This window comes from Cetorhinus maximus, chromosome 14 (assembly GCF_964194155.1).
Source record: "Cetorhinus maximus chromosome 14, sCetMax3.hap1.1, whole genome shotgun sequence".
Lineage (NCBI taxonomy): Eukaryota > Metazoa > Chordata > Chondrichthyes > Lamniformes > Cetorhinidae > Cetorhinus > Cetorhinus maximus.
The window spans coordinates 113,533,110-113,556,756 of NC_135892.1; the positions used below are offsets into that span (position 1 = coordinate 113,533,110).

The 23,647-nt window shown below is 46.9% G+C and overlaps 1 protein-coding gene across 4 annotated transcripts in view; it reads right to left on the reverse strand.

The window, feature by feature from the left end:
• The window catches only part of LOC144689976 (uncharacterized), a 141,853-nt gene that overhangs the window by 13,781 nt on the left and 104,425 nt on the right, over window positions 1-23,647 (reverse strand). The window contains exons 1-3 of one of the 4 annotated variants that reach the window (XM_078557510.1): window positions 13,310-13,411; window positions 11,878-11,938; window positions 10,325-10,401 (exon numbers count right to left, since the gene is read on the reverse strand). The exons of 1 other annotated variant lie outside the window; for it this stretch is intronic. In XM_078557510.1, coding sequence (XP_078413636.1) covers window positions 10,325-10,401; window positions 11,878-11,938; window positions 13,310-13,382 — 211 coding nt within the window. In that variant the 5' untranslated portion in view covers window positions 13,383-13,411. Of the gene's footprint in view, window positions 1-10,324; window positions 10,402-11,877; window positions 11,939-13,309; window positions 13,412-23,647 lie in introns of those variants that run through there. 2 more of the 4 variants (XM_078557513.1, XM_078557512.1) reach the window with 2 other exon arrangements.

Sequence of the window (23,647 nt, forward strand, 5' to 3'; positions counted from 1 at the left end):
CATCTGGTTCACTAATGTCCTTTAGGGAAGGAAATGTGCTGTCCTTACCTGGTATGGCCTACATGTGACTCCAGACCCACAGCAATGTGGTTGCCTCTTAAATGCCCTCTGAACAAAGGCAATGAAGGATGGACAATAAATGCTGGCCTAGCCAACTGTGCCCACATCCCACGAATGAATTTTTAAAAATGCAACGTAATTTGGAACTTAAGAGAAAATGGGCAGGCAACACTGCTGAGATAGGAAGAGATGAGCTGCTCTATCAACAAGACCATGGTCCAGCTATTTGCGTTAGGTTGAGATATAAGAGAAACATTAGGGTTAAATAAAATGGTTAGTGGAAAGTAAGAAATTAAGTTGATAGACCCACAGCATAGTTAACATGCTGTGTGAATGGTATAAGAAGCCTTCTGTGTATGAGTGGATTCAGTTCCTGTTTTTGTGTTTTAAATCCAATTGTGTTTGTTCTCCTCCGATACTGAGTGAGAGAGAGAGCACCTGAGTCTTTTGTCTCTTTGATTTCTCTGTGCGTTTGCAAGTCAGTGTCTGTGTCACCTAAAGGTTGTTTAACCTCTAGTGGCCTGTTTCTGTTTGTGGTTTTAAATCAGTTGGTTGTTTAAAATCTGTTGCTTGTTTAATGTGTTTCAAAAGCTTTCAATTGGTGTATGTGAGAAAGAAGTGATGATAACATGAATATTGGACTGCAAAAAAAAAAGATTGTGTTCTTTGCTCTGAGAGAGAAAGACGTATAGGGGCTCCTCTCCCATGCTGTTAGGTTTACATTTTCTCTGAAGTTAGGGTGTTGCACTATGAAAATTCACCTTTTTTGATTTCCAATTACAGCTGCTCCAAAAAGGTACCTTGAAGAAAGGACACCTTGGGAACATTTTCCCCCCTTCAAGGGGGTGGGGGGGTAGTGCAGGAGTGGGCGGGCTTCTGATCGGCTCCCCCAGTCTGGGGCATGCTGCCATTTTATGTGGGCGGGCCATTGTAAAACCTCGAGAACTGGGGTTCTGATTCCTGAATTTAGAGTTGCATCTCAAACATAACACTTAAAATTATAGGTTATGACAGTTATTTCAAGTTTCCCTCTGGGATTTTTAAATAACTCTGCTTTACCAACTCCATCAGTCATAACAATAGGGAGAACTAGGAAAGAGGTTCTGCTGATGGAGCATGAGCAACTAGGGATTAAATTAAAAAGCAGAACCACAAAGGTAATAAGCTCTGGGTTACTACCTGAGCCATGAGAAAATTGGCATAGGATATAAGATTAGAGAGTTAAATGTGTGGCTCAAAGATTGGTATGGGAGAAATGGGGCACTGGCAGTAATTCTGGGGGCAGGATTTCTGATGTCAGCGTGTGGGGGGGGAGTGGTAGGACGCGCATGCTGACGCGGGATGATATTGGGCGGAACTCCCGATGTCACCCCGCGTCATTTCAATTTTCAGGTCGGCGGGGGCTCAGCCAAATCAGCTGTGCGCCCGCCGAGCTGTCAAGGGCCAATTGAGGCCATTTTAAAAGCAATTGAAGTAGCTAAAGGACCTGTCTGTCCAAGCTTAAGGTTGGCGGGCAGGCCGGGAGCCCTGGCAGGCTTCAGAGAAAGCATGAAACCTCATCCACAGGCAGGATGAGGTTTCATGTAGGTTTTTAAAAATTTAATAAAAGTTTAACTGAAAGTGATGGACATGTCCTAACTCATGTGACAGTGTCACATGAGGGGATATATGTCAGGGAAATTTTATTTTTCTATTTTTAGCATTTTTAAATTTGGAGCCGATCTCCCTGAGGCAGCACTTAGCCTCAAGGAGATGAGTGCGCTCTTTCACGTGCATGCGAAATTGGCCCGCCTACGTGAAATGGCGGCGTGCCCCCAATCGGGGGCGCCGATCGGAGATGCGCCTGCATGCGTCGCTCCTGAACTTCCCCCTCAATGGGGGGGAAAATTCTGCCCTGGGCAAATGGGAGCAGTACCCTTGGGACTGACTTCACCTGAATCATGCTGGAACCAGTGTTCTGGCGAGTCATATAACTAAGGCAGTTGAGAGCACTTTAAATAAAAGAGTGGGGGCAAGGGATCAAGTTTGGGAAGATGTGATAAATTAAATATAGAAGACAAGGCAAGAGAGCAAGGTAGAAATAAGGGAAATGATAATCAGAATGTGGTAGGAAGGGTGCACCAGCAGATAAGACTAGAAGTTACAAAAATAGTAAAAAGACAACAGCAGGTAAGGCTAGGTATTCCAAAAATAATAGAAAAGCAAAACTAAAGGCTCTTTATCTGAATGCAAGGAGCATTCCTAACAAATCAGATGAATTGACAGCACAAATAGAAATAAACATGTATGATCTGATAGCCTTTACAGAGACATGGGGCAGGATGTTCCCCCTGTCGGGGGCGAAATTGAATGGTGGGTGCGCACAGGCGCACTTCCGATCACAGCCCCCAATTGGGGGCGTGGCGCCATTTTACGTGGGCGGGCCAATTAAGACCCGCCCAGCATGACAATTAAGGCCCGCCCAGCGTGACGTCCGCACGGAAGCGCTATGAGCTCCCTAAGTGCTGCCTCAGGGAGATTGGCTATTCTGTGACAAAATAGGAAAAAAAAATTCCTGATATGTCCCCTCATATGACACTGTCACATGAGTTGGGACATGTCCATAATTTTTACAAAAACTTTAATAAAATTTTTAAAAACCTACATGAAACCTCATCCTGCCCGTGGATGAGGTTTGATGCTTTTTCTAGTTCCCACCAGGGCTCCTGGCCTGCCCGCCAGCCTTACGGTTGGACGGGCATGTCCATTAATTAGCTAAATGACTGTGTCAAAAGTCTCAATTGGCCATTGACAGGTCGGCGAACGCACAGCTGATTTTACTGCTCCCCTGCCTACTGGAAACTTTAAATGGGGCGCGGTGACGTTGGAAGTTCCACCTGACATCACCACGTGTCATTTTACGCGTCGGCGAGTGGGCCTTAGCCCCCGCTTGCCGACAGGAAAATCCTGCCCTGGATAACAAAGATTGGGACCTGAATATTCAAGGGTACATGACATTTAGGAAGGACAGGAAGCTAGGAAAAGGTGGAGGGATGGCTCTATTAATTAAGGATGACATTGCTACCACAGAAAGAAATAACCTGAGTTTTGGTAATCAAGATGTCGAAATCAGTTTGGGTAGAGATGAGAAATAGTAACAGTGAGAAGTTACCTGTAGGAGTGGTTTAAAAGGCCCATAACAGTAACCACACGGTGGGACGGGGATACAGGAAGAAATAATAGAGGCTTGTGAGAAAGGTACGGTGATAATCATGGGTGATTTTAACCTACATATAGATTGGTCGAATCAGATTGTCCAAGGTGGCCTAAATGATGAGTTCATCAAATGTTTTCATTTCCTTAGAGCAGCAGGTTTTAGCACCAGAGAGCAGGCAATATTAGGTCTGGTAATGTCAATAGACAGGGTTAGTTAATGACCTTATTGAAGGTGCCCCTAGGTAGCAGTGATCACAGTTTGATTGAATTTCACATTCATTTTGAGGGAGAGAGGACTGGGTCTACAACTAGTGTTTTTAAAAAAAATCAAATAAGGGAAATTATGAGGGAATGAAGACAGCTGCATGAAGTGAACAAGGAAATAGATTAAGGGATAGGTCATTAGAGATACAGTGGCAGGCATTTAAGGAGATATTTTAGAATACTCAGCAAAGATATATTCCTGTGCAAAAGAAAGATTCTAAGGGAAGGATGCATTGTCCTTGGCTAACTAATGAAGTTAAAGCCATTAACAAATTCAAAGAAAAAGCATATAATTCTTCAAGAATGAATGGCAGGTCAGAAGATTGGACAGACTATAAAGAAAAACAAAAATGATTAAAAGCTTAATAAGCAGGTAGAAATTAGAGTGCAAGGGAAGACTAGCTAGAAATATAAAAACAGATAGTAAAAGTTTCTATATGTACTTTTAAAAAAAGTAAAGTGAGTGTTGGTCCTCTAGAGATTGAGAATCATGAGGTGAAGGGAAGGAGGAACTTAAAACAATTACAATCACTAGGGAAAAGGTACTAAGAAAATTATTAGAACTAAAGGCTGACAAGTACCCAGATCCTGATGGACTTCATGCTAAAGTCTTAAAAGAAGCGGCTGCTAAGATAGCAGATGCATTGGTTTTAATTTTCCAAAACTCCCTAGATTCTGCAAAGGTCCAATCAGATTGCAAAATAGCAACTGTGACTCCTCTATTCAAGAAAGGAGGGAGACAGAGAGTAGGAAAATACAGACCAGTCAGCTTAACATAGCGGGGCACTTAGAAAATCTCAATGCAATCAGGCAGAGTTAACATGATTTCCCTTTTTACAAAAACTATGTTTAACTAATTTATTGGAGATCTTTGGGGAAGTAAGAAGTAACGTTGATAAAGGGGAACTTGTGAATATGCTGCACTTAGATTTCCAGCTTATGGTGTAGGGGATACCATATTAGGAACATAAGAAATTGGAGCAGAAGTAGGCCATTCAGCCCATCAAGCCTGCTCTGCCATTTCAACAGATCATGGCTGATCATCTACCTCTTATGCCATTTTTCCTACTATCCCCTAATCCTTGATGTCATTACTATCCAGATATCTATTGATTTGTGCCTTGAAGATGCTCAATGATTGAGCTGACACAGCCCTCTGGGTTAGAGAATCCCAAAAATTCACAACCCTCTGAGTGAAGGAATTCCTCCTTTGCTCCTAGAGGAGAGTGCGAGAGGAGGACCCTGGGACAGGTAGTCAGTAGCACCTGGAGGCTCTAGTCTATCTAGAGGATCTAGCATCCAGTCTATACTCAAGTTGGAGTAAAGGTAAAATAATAGCAAGGGTCCATATTCTATTTAGTTAAGATATATCTGGGGAGCTTAGTCCCATGATTTGCACATCCTGCGATTTGTGGGAAATCCTAGATGCTCCTGGTGGTCTGGATGACCATGTGTACAGGAGGTGCTTCCGACTGGAACAACACGAACTCCAGCTTTTGGAACGGCAGCTAGGGGCACTACGGTGCATTAACAAGGCCGAGAGGTTCATGGATATCACATTTCAGGATGTGGTCACCCCGCAGCTTAAAGATGTGCAAGCAGAGAGGGAATGAGTGACTGCCAGACAGAGCAGGGGACCAGGCAGGGAATGAGGGAATTTCCAGAGTGCATCCTGCTCACAAACCGTTTTTCAGTCTTGGAAAATGGTGAGAGTGACGGTTCCTCTGTGGAGTCTAACTGGAGCCAAGGCCATGGCACTGTGGGTGGTCCAACTGCTGATAGGGTTGTTGGTGGTGGGGGGGTTGTGGAGGTGAAGGAAGAAGTGTGGAAGGGCAATAGTGTTAGGGAGTTCCTTAGTGAGGGGAGTAGACAGGCGCTTCCGTGGCCGTAGATGTGACTCCAGGGTGATACGTTACCTCCTGGGTGCCAGGGTCAAGGATGTCACAGAACGGCTGCAAGGCATTCTGAAGGGGGAAGGTGAACAGCCAGAGGTCATGGTCTGTGTTGTAACCAATGACATAGGAAGAAAGAGAAATGAGGTCCTGCACGCAGACTTTAGGGAATTAGGTGGGGAATTGAAAAGGTCAGGCAGTGAGGAGGGATGATATCTTCGAAGGATCATCAAAGGAGGCCATATGGGTAGAAGTAAAAAATACAAACAAGGCAAACATGCTGTTGGGTGTGTGCTATAGGCCCCCAAACAGTCAGGGAGACACAGAGGATCAAATATGTAATCAAATTTCAGAGAAGTGTAAGAATAATGAAACAGTAATTGTGGTGGATTTTAACTACCCAAATATTAACTGGGATAGTTTTAGAGGACAAGGTAGGGAAGGAGCAAAATTCTCAAGTTGCATCCAGGAGAACTTTAGCCAGTATGTCGGGTGCCCAAAAAGGGTTGGGAGGTTGGGGGTGGGGAGTGGGGGAGAGGGGGGGGGGAGGGTGGTGGGGGTGGGGTTGGCAGTTCTGGACCTAATATTTGGAATTGAGCCTGGGCAGGTGAAAAGTATCTCAGTGGAGGAGCATTTTGGAAATAGTGACCATAACTTAGTTAGATTTAAGATAGTTATGATGAAGAATAAGGTTGGGCCGGAAATAAAAGTTCTAAACTGGGGAAAGGCTAATTTTACTGAGATGAGATACGATTTGGCCCAAGTAGACCGGGAGCAGCTACTTGCAGATAAAACTGTCAGAGCAGTGGGAGGCATTCAAGGAGGAAATAGCGAGAGTACAGGGCAAATATGTTCCCATAAAGACACCCGAGCACATCCGACGTGTTTCGCAACAACATTTATAAGGTGTGCACCTGGCGAGCTATACTTTTAGGGGAACTCGGAGGTGAGTGAATAGTAATGTTGCGCAGCTGTAGTGAGGGTTGCCTGTTGGACCTCATGGTTGAAGTGCTGCACATTCAGGAGAGGACACAGGCAAGTTTCTTTTTCCCAGCTGACTAACAGTGCAGTGCTGGGGCAAGGGCTACACAGTGGTTGAGGCAAGTTGTGCAGTGGGGGGGCATGGGGGCAATGTCTGCACTCCAGTTAAGGTGAGTTGGGAGAGGGTGGAGAAAGGCTGCACTCTGGTTGATGGTAGTGCACAAGCACATGTAGGGGGCGAGGCAAGTGGCCACGCATTCGGGACACCTTGCAAAAGGTGACCATTCCTCTGCAGCTGACGCAGTTCAGACGCGGCCACGTTGATATACGTTAAGTCGGGCCTCTAGGTTATCTGCCCATTCAACAGCACAGAGGCCTGAAAGTGCCACCAAATGCTCAAGAGCTTTTCATGCCTTGGGCACAGACTGCAAACTGATGAATGTTTTGGTGGACTACAGAACAATTGGATGACGACTGTACAACGTGCACACAATCTCCTTGCTAAAACTGGCCATGGAGCAGTCACTGGTGGAGGCATTCACACCCCCTTGCAATGTCATCTTCCTGGTTCGGACCAGTCTCCCCCATGGTTCAAGTTAAGTGCAGCCTTGCAGTGCAGGTTAGGAGAATGCCCGCAACTGAGCTGAGAGCACAGCATGCAGCCCAATGGCGGGAGTTGCCACCAATTGGTCGGGTGAAGTGGGGCGGGTCTCAAGCAGCCCTGCTGCGCACTAAACTCTGGCCATCCAAGTGGTGGCCAGCACACTCTGGGATGCATTAAGGGGCCTTCAGACTTAACCAAGAGAGGTTCTTAGAACATCCATGCTAACCCAAGCATCTCTTTCATCTTGCAGAAGTACAACATCAGGAGCATGGTGAACTAGATGTATGCCTCGTGGCTTACATAGTGCAGGGATGAAACAGAAGAGAGCAACGGAGGCACTTGGCTGGGCAGAGGGAGGAGTAGTAAATATTAATGACTTGGGTGAGGGAAATGAATGTACTGTCGCCAAGTTTGTGGATGATACAGAAATAGGTGGGAAGGCAAGTGGTGAGGATGACACAAAGAGTCTACAGAGGGATATAGTCAGGTTAAGTGAGTGGGCAAAAATGTAGCAGATAGAATATAACGTGGGAAAATGTGAGGTTATGCACTTTGCCATGAAGAATAGAGAAGCTGAATATTACTTAAATGGAGAAAGACAGCAGAAAGCTGCGGCACAGAGGGATTTGGGATTCCTCGTGCATGAATCCCAAAAAGCTAGCATACAAGTTCAGCAGGTAATAGGTAAGTCAAATGGAATGTTGGCCTTTATTTCAAAGGGAATGGAGTGTAAAAGTAGGGATGTCTTGCTAATACTATACAAGGCACTAGTTAGACCACACCTAGAGTACAGTTTTGGTCCCCTTATCTAAACTGCATTGGAGGCAGTCCAGAGGAGGTTCACTAGGTTGATCCCGGTGATGGAGGGATTTTCTTGAAGAGAGGTTGAGTAGATTGAGCCTGTGTTCATTGGAGTTAAGAATGAGAGGCGACCTTATTGAAACATAAGATTCTTAGGGGGCTTGACAGGGTAGATGCTGGGAGGTTGTTAGTCAATTTGTGGAATTCCTTACTGCAGAGGGTTGTAGAAGTTGGGTCGTTAATTATATTCAAGGCTGAGATAGACAGATTTTTAATCAATATGGGAATCAAGGGTTATGGGGAAAAGGCAGGAAAGTGGAGTTGAGGATTCAGATCAGCCATGATCTCATTGAATGACGGAGCAGAATCGATGGGCTGAATGGCCTAGTTCTGCTCCTACATCATATGGTCACTGTGGGTGTACCTACACCACATGGACTGCAGCCGTTCAAGAGGGCAGCTCACCACTGCCTTCAGGGGCAACTAGGGATGGGCAATAAATGCTGGCCCAGCCAGCGATGTCCACATCCCGTGAATGAATTTTAAAAAAGCATCTTCCTTAAGAAGAGGCAGCTGGGGCTCCTACACACGACGCTGAGGAGCTGATGAGCCGTCGCTGGTTGGCACCTAGCTAGACCAAGAGTCTAAAGATGGTGCTTGTCATTCCTGCAGATGACTGAGAGCCAGTGTCACTGAGGACGACACATGTTCAGGGAACTGGTCAGTCACATGTGCTACCTGATGCAGGATTTGGCACCACGTGGACATGGAGGGCATCTGACTGCGAATGTCAATTTGAGAGCCAGTGGCTCCTTCCAGGCTTCCACAGGTGACCCGTGTGGGATTGTGCAAGCATCCATGCACAAATGCATCCATGAGGTCACAGAGGCCATCTTTGTGAAGGAACATAACTTGTGAATTTTGCTGGGGATCAGGAAAGCCAGGATGCAAGAGTGTGGGATTTACCCAGATCTCAGGATTCCCACAGATGCAGGGTGCCATCGACTGCACTCAGGTGGTGCTCAGATCTCCGTGGCAACAAGTGGTCAACTATGTCAACCACAAGGGCTTCCACTCATTGAATGTTCAGCTGGTGTACGACCACCACAAACGCATCCTGCAGCATCCTGTCACCGGACACAGATGCTGATGAGATTTGGGTGGGGGGGGTGGGGGGATGCTGTGGGTAGGGGGGCAGCCACACCTCAAAAAGGTGCTGGGAGCACAGAGATACTGACAGAACTGTGCCACCACCCGGAACATTCTGGCAGCAATGATAAGCCCCACCAAGATGCAGGCATCACTGGTGTGACCAGTGACAGTGAAGACCCATCATCAGTGTGCTGGGAAGGTTGCACAAAGCACAGGGAAGAGGCCCTGGACAGAGACACCTGCCTTTATCTTGTGCAGGGACCAAGGTTTCACATCTTCGGGCCCTGATCGCTGACGCATAAAATGACGCGTGGTGTCGTCGGGCATGCATCCCGACGTCACTGCGCGTCATTCAGATCTTCCATTTGGCGGGCACGCAGCTGACTCTGGTGCATGCCCACCGAACTGTCAAAGGCCCATTAAGGCCATCTAAATACCAATTAAAGTAATAACTGAGCTGTCGTCCAATCTTAAGGTGAAGGCGAAGAGCCCAGGTGGCCTTTGCATTTATCACGAAACCACGGTCGGGATGAGATTTCATGGGGTGTTTATAAATTGAGTGAAACTTTTTATTAAAGTTCATTGACATGTCCCAGCTCATGTGACAGTTTCACATGGGAGGACATTTTAAAAATTTGTTTTCCCTTAATTAAAATTTCTGACAATCAAACAAACCTCCGAGGCAGCTTTGTGCCTCAGGGAGATTTCTGTGCTCTTCTGTGCGCATGTACTCAGCGCTTCCGGGTGCACGTCATGCTGGGCGGGCCTTAATTGGCTCGCCCACGTAAAATGGCAGCGCGCAGCCAATTGTGATCGGTTGCATGCCCACCTGCACCTGCACCCGCACCCGCTCAGCCCCCACCCCCAAAGGGGAGAAAATTCTCCCCTATAAATCCTTTCCGTCTCTTCAGTAGAGACATTATTGTCCTGGTCAATTTCCAGTATACTGAAATTTCCAACTAATGTTGTTGCTCCCTCACTAGACACTTCCCTTAACATACAAAAAAAGGAGCAGAAGTAGACCATTCGGCTCCTCGAGCCTGCTCCACCATTTAATAAGATCATGGCTCATCTGTTTGTGTTTTGAATTCCACTTTTTCAGCTACCCCTGATAACCTTTGATTCCCTTGTCCAACGAGAATATAGCTATCTCTGCCTTAAAGATATTCAATGACCCCCACCTCTACTGTCTTCTGAGGCAGTGAGTTCCAAAGTGGCAAAAACTTTCTCCTCATCTTTGTCCTAAAAGCACGACCCCTAATTTTAAAACAGTGTCCCTAGCTCTGGTCTCAGCCACAAGAGGAAACACATCCACAGTTCCAAGTCAAGGCTTCACACTGGCGTGGGGTCTATAGTTTATCCCAATAATATTTACCTCGGCTATCGTTTATTAGTGATTCTGTGTATGATGTTTCCCTTTTTGTATCCTCTATCATACATGTTTTAGTATTGCTGAAAAAAAGAGACATTTGTCGAAGCTTTTTGTCTTGCACTCATCAGGACATTTCGCAAGAATACAAATACAAGGGAGGCAACAAATTTATACCGTATGTGAAGAGATTGCTGATTGGTTGGCAAGTGGACTCTGATTGGTAGAGGCATTGCCATGGAGAATGCACCATTTGATGGTGACTGACAGTTAACTGCAAGCATTGTTTGAAATTTAAACCAGGCAGCTTGACTGATAGGGCAATACCTTGACCAGAGGAAAGAACCAGTGAATGGCTGTCACTTATTTTTGTTTAGCTGAAACAGGAACAATCTGTGTACATGTTCTTTCTGCCCTTGGATTTGTATTCTTGCAAAATGTCCTGATGAGTACAAGATGAAAGCTTCAACATGCATTTTCAGCAGTACTCAAGTTCCGTAATACCAAATGACTACTTGTTTTAGTTTTGGAGTGTATATGTATTGTCACAGCACCTCATTGTGATCTCCTCTAGACATTTTTATCTTGAAGACATGTAACCCACTGATCAGAATCTTTACTCCAGTTCCCTGTAATATTAATAATGTCCAATTTGTCAGCCATTATAAGGCTTTCAATGTTGCAAATCTTATTTATCTCACCATTGCAATTAGACTTAGGCAACTTTGGTTCATGTTTTCACAGATACATCGCAACATTTGCTCCATTTAGTAGCAATATTCCTGTATCAATCACAACACAGTATCTAGTTTACACACTCTCCCACCATTCTCTCTATCCTACCTAACAATACCTCTTTCCCCCCTTTGTTTAGATGGAGGCTATCTAGTAATCACACGCTCGTTTATTCAAAATCCATGGCCATTGTTTGAAGAACAGGTACCCTAATTCCAAATATCAAATTTTTAGCCATGTGTTGTGCATTTACCCTTCATCTGTATTCACTAAGCACATGGTGCACTGAATATTTCAGCAAATGTTACACAAAATGTTCTGAATTCAGCAGGAAGTAATTCAGGTCTACTTCCACCCAGATTATTCATTCCCACACTGAACAATTGTTTTCTTACCTACTCCCTCTAGTGTTCCAACAACTCAGAACATCAGATCCTTGACCTGAGCAGCTAACAGACATTCATTCCTCTGGGTTTTGTTCACATTGAATTCTATGTGGAAGCTGAATAATAGAACCCACTAACACTATCTTTTCTCCTACTCTGTCTCTGTCTCCCTATCCTGGACAGGCTGCTGGATTATTCGAGTGTTCGGCACATCCTGCGGAGAGAAACTGTTGGAGAGCACCAGGGGTAACTGCTCCTGCTCCACTCCATCACCTCTGTCCTCCTCTTTCTAACAGAGACTCCCCTCCTTCTCTAGGTACCAAGGTTACCTCTCCTTCACCGACCCTCAGATATTAAACTTCTTCCACCCCAGTATTTTGATTTGTTGCCAATCGCTCATTTAGATTGATAACTTCCACCTAGAGGGCATCGGCTTACCTGCAGTTGGTTTTGATAGAAACCTCTAGAATCCAGATCCAGAAGGCAAATACTTTACAACCTGGAAAATGATAGCAAAGTGGTACTGTCGGTGGACTGGTAATTCAAAGGCCAAGGTTAATGCCCTGGGGGCATTGGTTCAAAGCCCACCACAGCAGCTGGTGGAATTTGAATTCAATAAGTAAATCTGGAATTGGAAGCCAGTCTCAGTAATGGTGACCATAAGCAGGATTTTTCACTGAGCAGGTGGGCATGTGCCTGACCCACTTGAGCATAAAATGATACACAATGATGTTGGGCAAGCATCCCAACATCATCACTCACATGATATTTCAGTCAGCAGGCACACACAGGAATTGGCAGCGCACCCAGCGACAATTAAAAAGGCATTAAAAATATAATGGATTTAAATTTTTCACTGTCCATCCAACCTTACGGTTGGCAGGCAGGTAAAAAGGGCAAGTGGCCTTTGCATTTTTTGCAAATACTCATCCACGGGCAGGATGAGGTTTCAAACTGTCATTAAAAAATAAATAAATTTCATCCTAATTTTCTCACATCCCTGCTCATATGACAGAGTCACATGAGGGGACATGTTTTTTTAACATTTCAAAAATCCTTAATTTTAATTTTCAAAACTCTTCTCCCTGACTCTCTCTATGGTATTAAATTCCATCCATGTTTCTCCTTGGGAGTGAACATTAAATGCTGCACACTAAACACTCCTGAATCTCACTAAATAAAAGCCACAGTGTCCCTCACACTAGCATAAACTTCTTAAAACAGCAGTAATCTCAAAATAGAACCTTTTGCTGCTTAAAAACCTTATAATTTCTCCTAAACAAGAACAAAATTACCTGGAAAAACTCAGCAGGTCTGGCAGCATCGGCGGAGAAGAAAAGAGTTGACGTTTCGAGTCCTCATGACCCTTCAGCAGAACTGAGTGAAGTTAGGAGAGGGGTGAAATATAAGCTGGTTTAAGGTCGGGGGTGGGGGGGGGGAGAGAGAAGTTTGGGCAGGGTGGGGTGGGTGGGGGGTGGTTGTAGGGACAAGCAAGCAGTGATACAGATGATCAAAAGATGTTATAGACAAAGGAACAGGGAGGTGTTAAAGGTGGTGATATTATCTAAGAGAATGTGCTAATTAAGAATGGATGGCAGGTCACTCAAAGTACAGCTCTAGTGGGGGTGGGGTGGAAAGACTGACAGGGATTTAAAAATAATGGAAATAGGTGGGAAAAGAAAAATCTATATAAATTATTGGAAAAAACAAAAGGGAGGGGGAAGAAACGGAAATGAGGGTGGGGATGGGGGGGAGGGAGTTTAAGATCTAAAGTTGTTGAATTCAATATTCAGCCCAGAAGGCTGTAAAGTGCCTAGTCGGAAGATGTTTATAATTTCTCCTACTGTCTGATATGTGTTGAAGTACTCACCTCTCCGCAGTTCACTAACTGCTCTGTTCCGTCCCAGTTGGTATGAAGCTGGTTTCTGTAAATGTCCCAGCATTTATAATGCAATTCAACCAATCACAGCAATGATTGCGCCTCATGAAACAAACACCCAGCCACTGTAAAAAAACTAACTGTCCACAGGGTGGCACTGCTTCCTAGAGTCTCAGCAAGAGCTTCAAGACTGAACTGGTCAGAAACAGAAACAACTGGAGGGAAGGGAAGTAACTGTTCCATTGAACAAAGTGAAGTTTCATAAACTCCACAATCCCCTAAGGATTGACTAGAAATTAGATTTTAAATTCACAGGAATCCTGTTGTTTTTAATTATTGGTTTGTGATATAAACAATCTTCTCCTCGCATCACCCAAAGCTGCCTCAGAGCAGATAGTTCTAAATTCTTTATTATTGAATCAGAAACTCTGACATTTATACATTGTCTCTAAAGTGGTCAAATTCAGAAAATATTTCATAAAGGGAGAAAAATAGGCACCAAATCAAAAGAAGGGAAACCAAACGATTAATCCAAATAGGTGGGTTTTAAGGAGGCTTTAAATGAGCAGACTGAAGTGGTGGGTAGAGGGGTTTTGGAAAATATTTCCAGATCATGGGGCTGAGGTAACAAAGCTGACCTCTCAGTGCAGAACTGAGATAATGCTGCACAATTGGAAGCGCCAATTTTTTCAATGAGATATTAAACCGAGACCCTGTTCTCTCAGTGGATGTAATTGTAAGAAATGGATATTATTTTTTAAATATTTTAGGGAATATTGTGTTATTTTGTAAAGAAGGCTGTGTGCCTGTGTGTTTGTGTGTGTGTTAATGATCTAATTAAACTGGGCAAAGGTTATTAGAAGACAAATTGTCTGGGGGGGTTTAAAACATGAAAGGATGGAGACGTTAGTAATATTTCTGGAATTTAGTCATTAAACATCTAGAAGGGAGTGTTGCCTGGAAGGTGCTTACTTGTGGGTCTGACCAAATAGAGAGTCTCTTAGGGGAATGTTTTGTAAGACTAACCTTAACTGTGCAACTGTAATAGAGTCATAGAATCAGAGTTATACAGCACAGAAACAGGCCCTTCAGCCCATTGTGTCCATGCTGGTCATCAAGCCCCTGTCTACTCTAATCCCATTTTCCAGTACTTGGCCTGTAGCCTTGTATGCTATGGCATTTCAAGTGTTCATCTAAATACACCTTAAATGTTGTGAGGGTTCCTGCCAGTACCACCCTTTCAGGCAGAGAGTTCCAGATACCCCCCGTCCCCTGGGTGAAAAGATTTTTCCTCAAATCCCCTCTAAATCTCCTGCTCCTTACCTTTAATCTATGCCCCCAGGTTATTGACCGCTCCACTAAGGGGAACAATTTCTTCCTATTTACCCTATCTATGCCCCTCAAAATTTTGTACACCTCTACCAGGTCCCCCCTCAGCCTTCTCTGCTCTAAGGAAAACAACCCCAGCCTATCCAGTGTCTCTTCATGGCTGAAACACTCCAGCCCAGGCAGCATCCCAGTAAATCTCCACTGTACTCTCTCCAGTGCCATCACATCCTTCCTATAAGGCTGAATTTTCTGGCTAAAGTGTGGGTGGTGGAGCTCGCACGTCAGCGCTTAAAATGTTGCGCGCTAACGTCGCGCGAGCGTCCCGAAATCAGCGGTCAGCATCGCGATATTTACGTCGGCGGGCGCGCTATGCAGCACAACGCATGCCCGCCATTAATTAAAGGCCATTAAGTTGCCAATCGATGAGGATTTTGAGGGACTGTGCGAACTTCGGCTCGGAGCATGGGCCCAACGGGCAGGCGGGTAAGTGATATTTTATCAAAACTCATGCACTGGCGGGATATTTGAGCTCAGAGAGGTTGTTCATGTTTTTCCTGAAGGATTTAATGCAGAAAATGTTTTAAACTTGCCTGTGTGATTGTTACCAGTTCAGTTCGATTTCCAAGAGCTTTCTCTGTACTTTGAAGCTTCAGCTCAGCAGTCTGCAGACAGGAATCTTTCTCGGGCCTGCAGCTTTCCGGAGGCCTCCATTTAGCCTGGGGTATGGGTTCTGACATCTCCACAGGAGGCAGCTCCTCTGAGGAATAAGGGAGGGATAGAATCAGGAGGAGGCCAGGACTGGACAATCAGCCTCCAGGGGAGCCACCTTTGGGAGGAGAGGCGCAGGCACAAGGGGCGCAGGGCCAAGAGGTGATCCAAGGCGGAAGGGCCCGCAGAAGACGCGACTATCCTGCTGCCAGGATACAGGCAGCGAAGCAGCTACCTCAATATGACTGAGGTGCAGTGCCGAAGGAGGCTCCGACTCTCAAGGGAGACAGTCAACTATATCTGTCAGATCATTGGGCCTGAGATCTCCCCTAACTGTGTGAGTGGACACCACATGCCAGTGCCTCTGAAGGTCACAGTTGCCCTCCACTTCTATGCCTCTGACTCCTTCCAGGGCTCCTTGGGTGATCTTTGCGGTGTCTCCCAGTCAGCTGTCCACACTTGTGTCAAGCAGGTTACAGACGCTCTGTTCAGAAGGGCATTGACCTTCATCCACTTCCGCTGCGACCAGGCAAGTCAGGTGCCAGCAGGTGAGCCCGGTGCCTTCATCAACAGGAAGGGCTTCCACTCCATGAACGTGCAGATAGTGTGTGATCACAGGATGCTGATTCTACAAGTCTGTGCAAGGTACCCAGGCAGCTTCCACGACACCTACACCCTCAGACACACCCAGGTGCCGGGGCTCTTCAGTGCTCCAGCCCGGCTGGATGGATGGCTGCTGGGTGACAAGGGCTATCCTCTCAGAAGATGGCTCATGACGCCTCTCCGCCATCCAAGAACAGAAGCTGAGCAGCAGTACAATAGGAGCCACGCCTCCACAAGGGCTGTGGTGGAGAGAGCCATCGGTCATCTCAAGATGCGCTTCCCTTGCCTGGACCGCTCAGGGGGCGCACTCCAGTACCCCCCAGATCGCGTCTCTCTGATAGTGGTAGCATACTGCGCTCTGCACAATCTTGTGCTGGAAAGGGGGGGATGCAGTTGACGATGAAGACCTTGACGCCCTGGATGAGGCTGCACACGATGAATCCAGCAGTGGCTCAGAGGATGAGGAAGCACAGGGCGATGATGAGGGGCAGCACGCCGACCCACTACTACACCAAGGAGGCAGGGACACCCGGGACAATTTAATCCAAAGAACCTTCAGCTAGCTCCACACACATCGATCAGCAGGACCAGCATTGCCTGGAACTTCCACACGTGGCACTTAGATGCTACATCTTCCACCTCATCAGCTGCAACTAAGGGCTTAGTACAGAAACATCAATGTCCACTCAAACACTCATGAGATGTCTGTGAAAAAGACAAATGCAGCACAAAGGGAATACCCTCAGCCATGGTCAGAAAAGTGGACTTTATTCAGTCCAAAATAAAAACACAGACGTCTCTCTTACAAACATAAGTATTTGTTCCCTAATCTAGGGCCAACACAAAATCACCAGTGACAAACCCGTGCAGTGCCTAACGTGCCTTATGCTTATGTTTGGGGGTGCTATATCTTGGTGCCGCCCCATCGCTCGGAGTGGCTTGTGAGACAGTCTGCTGACTCTGCTGTCCTGTTGGCCTCGATGACCTTGGCGGTCGTCCTCTGGCCCGTGGAGCCTGTGATGACCCTGCCTGGGAGGGAGTGGCCAGTTCCAGAACTGTCATCTCCCCAGTTGTCGCAGCCTCAGTGGATGCAACGGTCACTGGGAGAGGGGCGGAGGAGCTGCTGCCCTCATCCGGAGCGCCCTGAGAGGAGCTCGCAGCGACGACAGGCAGCTGCTGCGCTGATGTGAGGTCACATTGGACCTCCCTGCTCACCGCAGATGCATAGGCACCGAGCGCTGACACTTGGTGCCCAGAACATCTCCCACATTGGGAATGACCACCTGTGGCCATTACCGCTGTGAGGGCTTGCAGGTCAGAGCGTAACCCAATCAGAAGATTCTCCATCTGATCGAAGCCCCTCTCAATGAGAGTCGCCAATCTCTCAGTGGAGGAAGCCTGAATCTCTGTCCTGAGGTTTATGCCTTCACTTACACTCTGCCTGGACTCCTCCATCGCAGAGGCGAACTGAAGCACACCCTCATGCAACCCTGCCAGATGTAAACGCGATTCCTGCCGCTTGTCCTGCAGCTGCTGCATTGGTGACATCTCCAGAGGCACATCATCAGTGCCGGACTCAGCATATGCCTGGTCCCCTGCAGCCCTCCGGCTGCTGGCGCCATCGGCACTCTCTGTCCCTGCCATCTCCTCCCACGATTGTGAAGTGCCCTCTCCACTGTGCCCTGGGACACTAGCTGACGTTACATTCCCCACTGAAGTGTTTGTGTCTGCGCTGGTGCCTGGCTGGCTGAAATGATGTGCTGCAAGTTGCATGTCTTGGCCCTCAGGTGGGCTCTGGACTTGTTGGCCATGGTCATGCGGTGGTGATGCTGAAATTAACAACAAGGACAGTGCATCAGTTAGCGTTCAGTCAGTTAAACCTTTCATCCTTTTCCCCACCAGCCTCATAAGTCGCTCACCCTTCAAGAGCCTAAGGAGACGAACATTGGTGGGGTGGAAAAGAGCTAAGAGGAGACCCAAACATTAAACGCGCATACAGACAGGCTGGTCAGATGGCCTAAGGAATACCACATGGAATGTTGTGTGGCATTGGAGTGGGGAGAGTGCAGAGGTACCTGACCTGGATGCATGCTGGCCTAGAGAGTTGGAGTGATGAGGAAACATCGCAAACACTTGTGACATTTGCCATGGATCACAGGAGATTGACAGGTCACATTATTGACCTTCATACCGTTAGGAGAGGCATAGAACGGGTGGGCAGAAGGCAACATTTCCCCTTGGCGCAGGGATGAATAACGTGGTGGCATTTATTTAAGTTGAGTGCCATGAGGTTGACAGCTGAGGTGCTGAGGACCTTTTGGACAGAGTAATGTGGGGCGCACTGGCTGAAATGGTGGTGGAGGTTCCAACCCCCCAAGTTGCAATAAGTCTTTGGCTGTGCAGCAGCGATGCCATGGCATGTTAGGCCATCGGGATTGTGGTCACAAATGGGATAAGGCGACTTTGGAAGGTGCTGGAGACGCGCATCCTCAAGGGGCTGAGGGTCCTTTGTGTATGACCCACACGTCTGACTGTACCAGTCTGTGAATGAGCAGTGTTGCTGCATTAATGATTGCAGCAACCATCAGTGCTTTGGATGGTGGGGAGACAGAGTGGATGGGACTGTGGACCTCAAATACCTGGCTGCTGGACCCCAGCCTCACTGCCACCTGCCACCCTTGCCGCCTGCCTCCTCCCCAGCTCCATGGCCTGCTCCTGGAAGGTGGTGAGGCGCTGGAGCATGGCGTGTCCACCACCAGTCCTCTGGCATTCCCTTTGATTGTGTTCGGTTTTTGCCTGCAGAACAGTGAAGAGGATTTATTGGGGCTGATCGCTCATGTACTCTGCACGCACACGCTGCACCCCAACCACAGTGGCCCATCTGAGGCCTCCAGCGGCTCCTGTCCACACTACTGGTGACCAGTCCCCAGAAGATAGTACGGCTGCTCCCAACCCCCTCCCCCAACGGCCACCTTGGACACATTAGGTGTCCATCACTTTGAATAACACACGGGTCTTAGCGCCCATGGCAAGGAGGTGCAACTAGGGCAGCGCCAAGACCAGCAGATGGCTCTTGGCCACAACACCTTGAGGCTCCCCTTGCACCATCTCATCACCATCAATAAGACATGTGTTGGAGTTCTGAGTGCGTGTCTAGCTGCCTCCCCTGCAGGTTGCCCCCTGACTACTCAAATGCGACAAACACCAACATATGCTGCAGGGAGAACCCATCTTCTCCTCAACCACTAAGGCTGATGTAAGCATGGTCACTATCTGTTTGCCCACCCAGCATGCGCCAAATGCCCAATGCAGTAACGACAGCAAGACATTGGGGTGGTGGGGCCTCAAAGGCTAAGGCTACCTGCTGGGTCAAATGGCCAAGGCTGACATGGTACTCACCCTTCCAGAGCACAACAAATCATTGAATCACTTGCGGCACTGGGTGCCTGTGCGCCGCACATCATCATGGGCACTTACTGCCTCTGCCACCTCCTCCCACGCCTGCCTGGTGACGTGGGGGGCGCTCCTGCTCCCATCATCCGGATACAAAATATCCCGATGGTTGGACACCTCTTCGAGGAGGACATCAAGGCAGGCACCTGAGAACCGAGGGGCACAGTGACCCCTCGCTGGCCTACCCTGCAGCCTTTCCCCCTCCTCCTTCTCCTGTGCCCTGAAACCAGCACGTCCCTCTCTATAAGTGGCCATGGTGCACTGCCTCAAACAGGCTGCCTGGCCATTCTTTATACAAACTGCCGGTTGCCCATTGAAACCGGCGGTCTGAACACGCCCTCTGCCGATTCGATTTTCCCGTTGTGCATGGGAATCACTAACCCGCTGGGTGGGCCTTAATTGGCCCGCCCACGCAAAATGGCGGCACAGCCTGTTTCGGCGGCAACGACCAGCTGCCCGCCCGCCGCCGAGTCGGTCAGGCCTGCCCACCTGTCAAGGGCAAAGTTCAGCCCCTAGTGTGGTGACCAGAACTACACACAGTACTCCAGCTGTGGCCTAACTAATGCTTTACACAGCCCAATTATAACTTCCCTGCTCTTGTATTGAATTTGTCGACTAATAAAGGCAAGTATCCCATATGCCTTCTTAACCAAAACAAAACATGCTGGAAAAACTCAGCAGGTCTGACAGCATCTGTGGATGCTGCCAGACCTGCTGAGATTTTCCAGCATTTTTTGTTTTTGTTTCAGATTTCCAGCATCTGCAGTATTTTGCCTTTGCCTTCTTAACTACTTTATCTATCTGTCCTACTGCTTTCAAGGATCTATGGACTTGCACACCAAGGTTCCTCTGATCCTCTGTACTTCCTAGAGTCCTACCATTCATCATGTATTCCCTTGCCTTGTTAGTCCTCCCAAAATGCATCACCTCACACTTTTCAGGATTAAATTCTATTTGCCACTAATCAGCCCATCTGACCAGCCCATCTATATCGACCTGTAGTCTAAGGCTTTCCGCCTCATTATTTACCACACCACCGATTTTCGTGTCACCTGCAAACATACTGTTCTTATGTTTATATGTCCTTCCTTAGATAAGGGGACCAAAACTGCACACGATGCTCCAGGTGAAGTCTCACCAAGTCTATACAACTGCAGCAAGATATCTTTACTTCTGTACTCAAATCCCCTAGCAATGAAGGCCAACATACCATTTGCTATCCTAATTGCTTGATGCACCTGCATGCTAGCTTCCAGTAACTCATGATCCCAGGTCTCTTTGGATACCCGCACTTCCCAACATCTGCCTTTGTTTTTTCTACCCAAGTGAATAACTTCACACTTATTCACGTTATATTCCATATGCCATGTTCTAGCCCATTCACTTAGCCTGTCCAAGTCCTCTTGAAGCCTCCTTGCATCCTTCTTCACAGCTTATGTTCCCACCCAGTTTGGTGTCATCAGCAAAATTGGACATATTTTAACCTTTCAAGTCTTTTACATCAACGGTAATGATGGGGAGTTGGTGGCGAAGCGGTAATGTCATGAATGTCTAATGTGACTAATGTCACTGGTTTAGTAATCCAGATTCCCTGGGAACATGGGTTCAAATCCCAGCTGGTGGGATTTAAATTCAAGTAATAAATCCGGAACTGAAAACTAGTCTCAGTAATCACAACTGTCATCAATTGTGGTTAACAAAAAACCCATCTGGTTCATTACTACCCCCTTTTAGGGAAGGAAATCTGCTGTCCTTACCTGCTCTGGCATACATGTGACTCCAGACCCACAGCAACATGGTTGGCACTCAACTACCTTCTGAAATCAATATCCTGAGGGTTACCATTGACCAGAAACTGAATGGACCAGCGATATAAATACTGTGGCTACAAGAACAGGTCAGAGACTGGGAATCCTGTGGAGAGTAACTCACCTCCTGACTCCCCAAAGCCTGTCCACCATCCACAAGGCACAAGTCAGGAGTGTGATGGAATACTCTCCATTTGCCTGGATGAGTGCAGCTCCATCAACACTCAAGAAGCTTGACACCATCCAGGGCAAAGGAGCCCACTTCATTGGCACCCCATCCACAAACATTCACCCCCTCCACCACCGACGCACAGTAGCAGCAGTGTGTACCATCTACAAGATGCACTGCAGAAACTCACCATGGTTCCTTAGACAGCACCTTCCTAACCGACAACTGCTACCATCTAGAAGGACGAGGGCAGCAGACACATGGGAACATCACCTGGAAGTACCCCTCTAAGTCACTCACCATCCTGACTTGGAAATACATTGCTGTTCCTTCACTGTTGCTGGGTCAAAATCCTGGAACTCCCTAACAGCACGGTGGGTGTACCTACACCCCAGGGACTGCAGCGGTTCAAGAGAGCAGTTCACCATCACCTTCTCAAGGGCAATTAGGAATGGACAATAAATGCTGGCCTCGCCAGCTATACTCACACCCCGTAAATGAATTAAAAAAAGGCCTAGCAAGCGACTCAGTTCAAGGACATTTTGGAATGGGCAACAAATGCTGGTCTTGGTAGTGATGCCCAAATCCCATGAAAGAACTTTTAAAAATTAACCCTGAGGCAAAGACTCAGACACTGAATAAGGAAATAATATCAAAGTTTATTGAACTGACGAGCAGAGGAGAAATATATACTTATTAAGAATATGTAACAGACTTCATGGGCTGAATTTTCCCCCTCGTCAGGGGTGAAGTTGAAGGGTGGGCGCGCACAGGTGCGCCTCCAATCGGTGCCATTTTACGTGGGTGGGCCAATTAAGGTCCGCCCAGTGTGACATCCACACATAAGCGCTAAATGTTCCCTGTACGGGCTGGGGGGGTGGGGGGGGGGGGTGGGTGGGTTGCGGGGGACGTGGGGGGGGAGGGAATCCCAAAATCGAGAGCGCGTTCTTTCACGTATATGCATGAAAGAGCGCACTCATCTCCCTGAGGCTGCACTTAGCCTCAGGGAGGTCAGCTCAAAATGTTAAAAACCAAAAAATAGAAATGTAAAATTTCCCTAACATGTCCCCTCATGTGACAATGTCACATGAGTTGGGACATGTCCATAATTTTGACAAAAACTTTATTAAAATTTTTTAAGACATACATGAAACCTCATCCCGCCCGTGGATGAGGTTTCATGCTTTCTCTGAAGCCCGCCAGGGCTCTTGGCCTTCTCGCCAACCTTAAGGTTTGATGGGCAGGTCCTTTAATTACTTAATTGACTCTGTCAATGGCCTCAATTGGCCATTGACAGGTCGGCGAATGCACAGCTGATTTCGCTGCGCCCCCACCTACCGGAAAATTTAAATGGGGTGGGGTGACGTTGGGAGCTCTGCCCGATGTCACCGTGCATCATTTTACATGTCGGTGAGCAGGCCCCGCCCCCACCTCCCGCTCGCCGACGCGTAAAATCCTGCCTCATGAGTTCAAGTGGATGGCCAATCAAGAAGAAGCAATAGACAAACAGCCTTGGCACTGACAGGAATTCTGCTTCTGTCAGAAGAGTACACAGCACATCTGGTTCCTGTGTTGATAGGAATTCTGCCTCTGCCCCTGGAAACATACAGCGGAGCCAATTTTCCTTCACTTGGTGTACACAGCAAAAATGGTTCCCAAAACCCTATTTTATACCTAAAGAAGGGATTACCTCACCTTAATTCAAAGTTGTTAATAGCTAATTTGTCAATTAGGTTGTAAGGGCTTATTTCAGCTCAGTTCATAGCACCCTCGCCTTTGAATCAGAAGGTTGTGGGTTCATGTCCCACTCCCGGAAACCAAGAACTGTGAATGTACTCGAAAGAGTTACATGCGATCTGTTGATAACTTGAAAGAGTTACCTTAAACATGAAGACAATGGAGTGCTTCAAGATGTTTTCCTTATCATAAGATGTGCAAGGTCCTTATTAATATGGTTACTAGGCTGGCAAGGACAGCCTTTTTGATTAAGGGCTCTGATTGGTTGTATGTTTCTCCACTCACAGACATTTTCAGAGCATGTCTAAAATATTGATAGAGTGTTAGTAGAATTACAGAAATCAAATCCAGTTCTCATTAACTATTTGGTTATTAATTGCTTATTCTTCAATTACAAAGTTATTGAGGTACTTCTAACACAATCATCTGTTACTGGCTGGCTGCTACTTTATGATATTCATGATTAAAATTGAGTTAGTGTGTGTTCAAATGACAAAATGGCTTAAAGTCTGCAGGCTATTT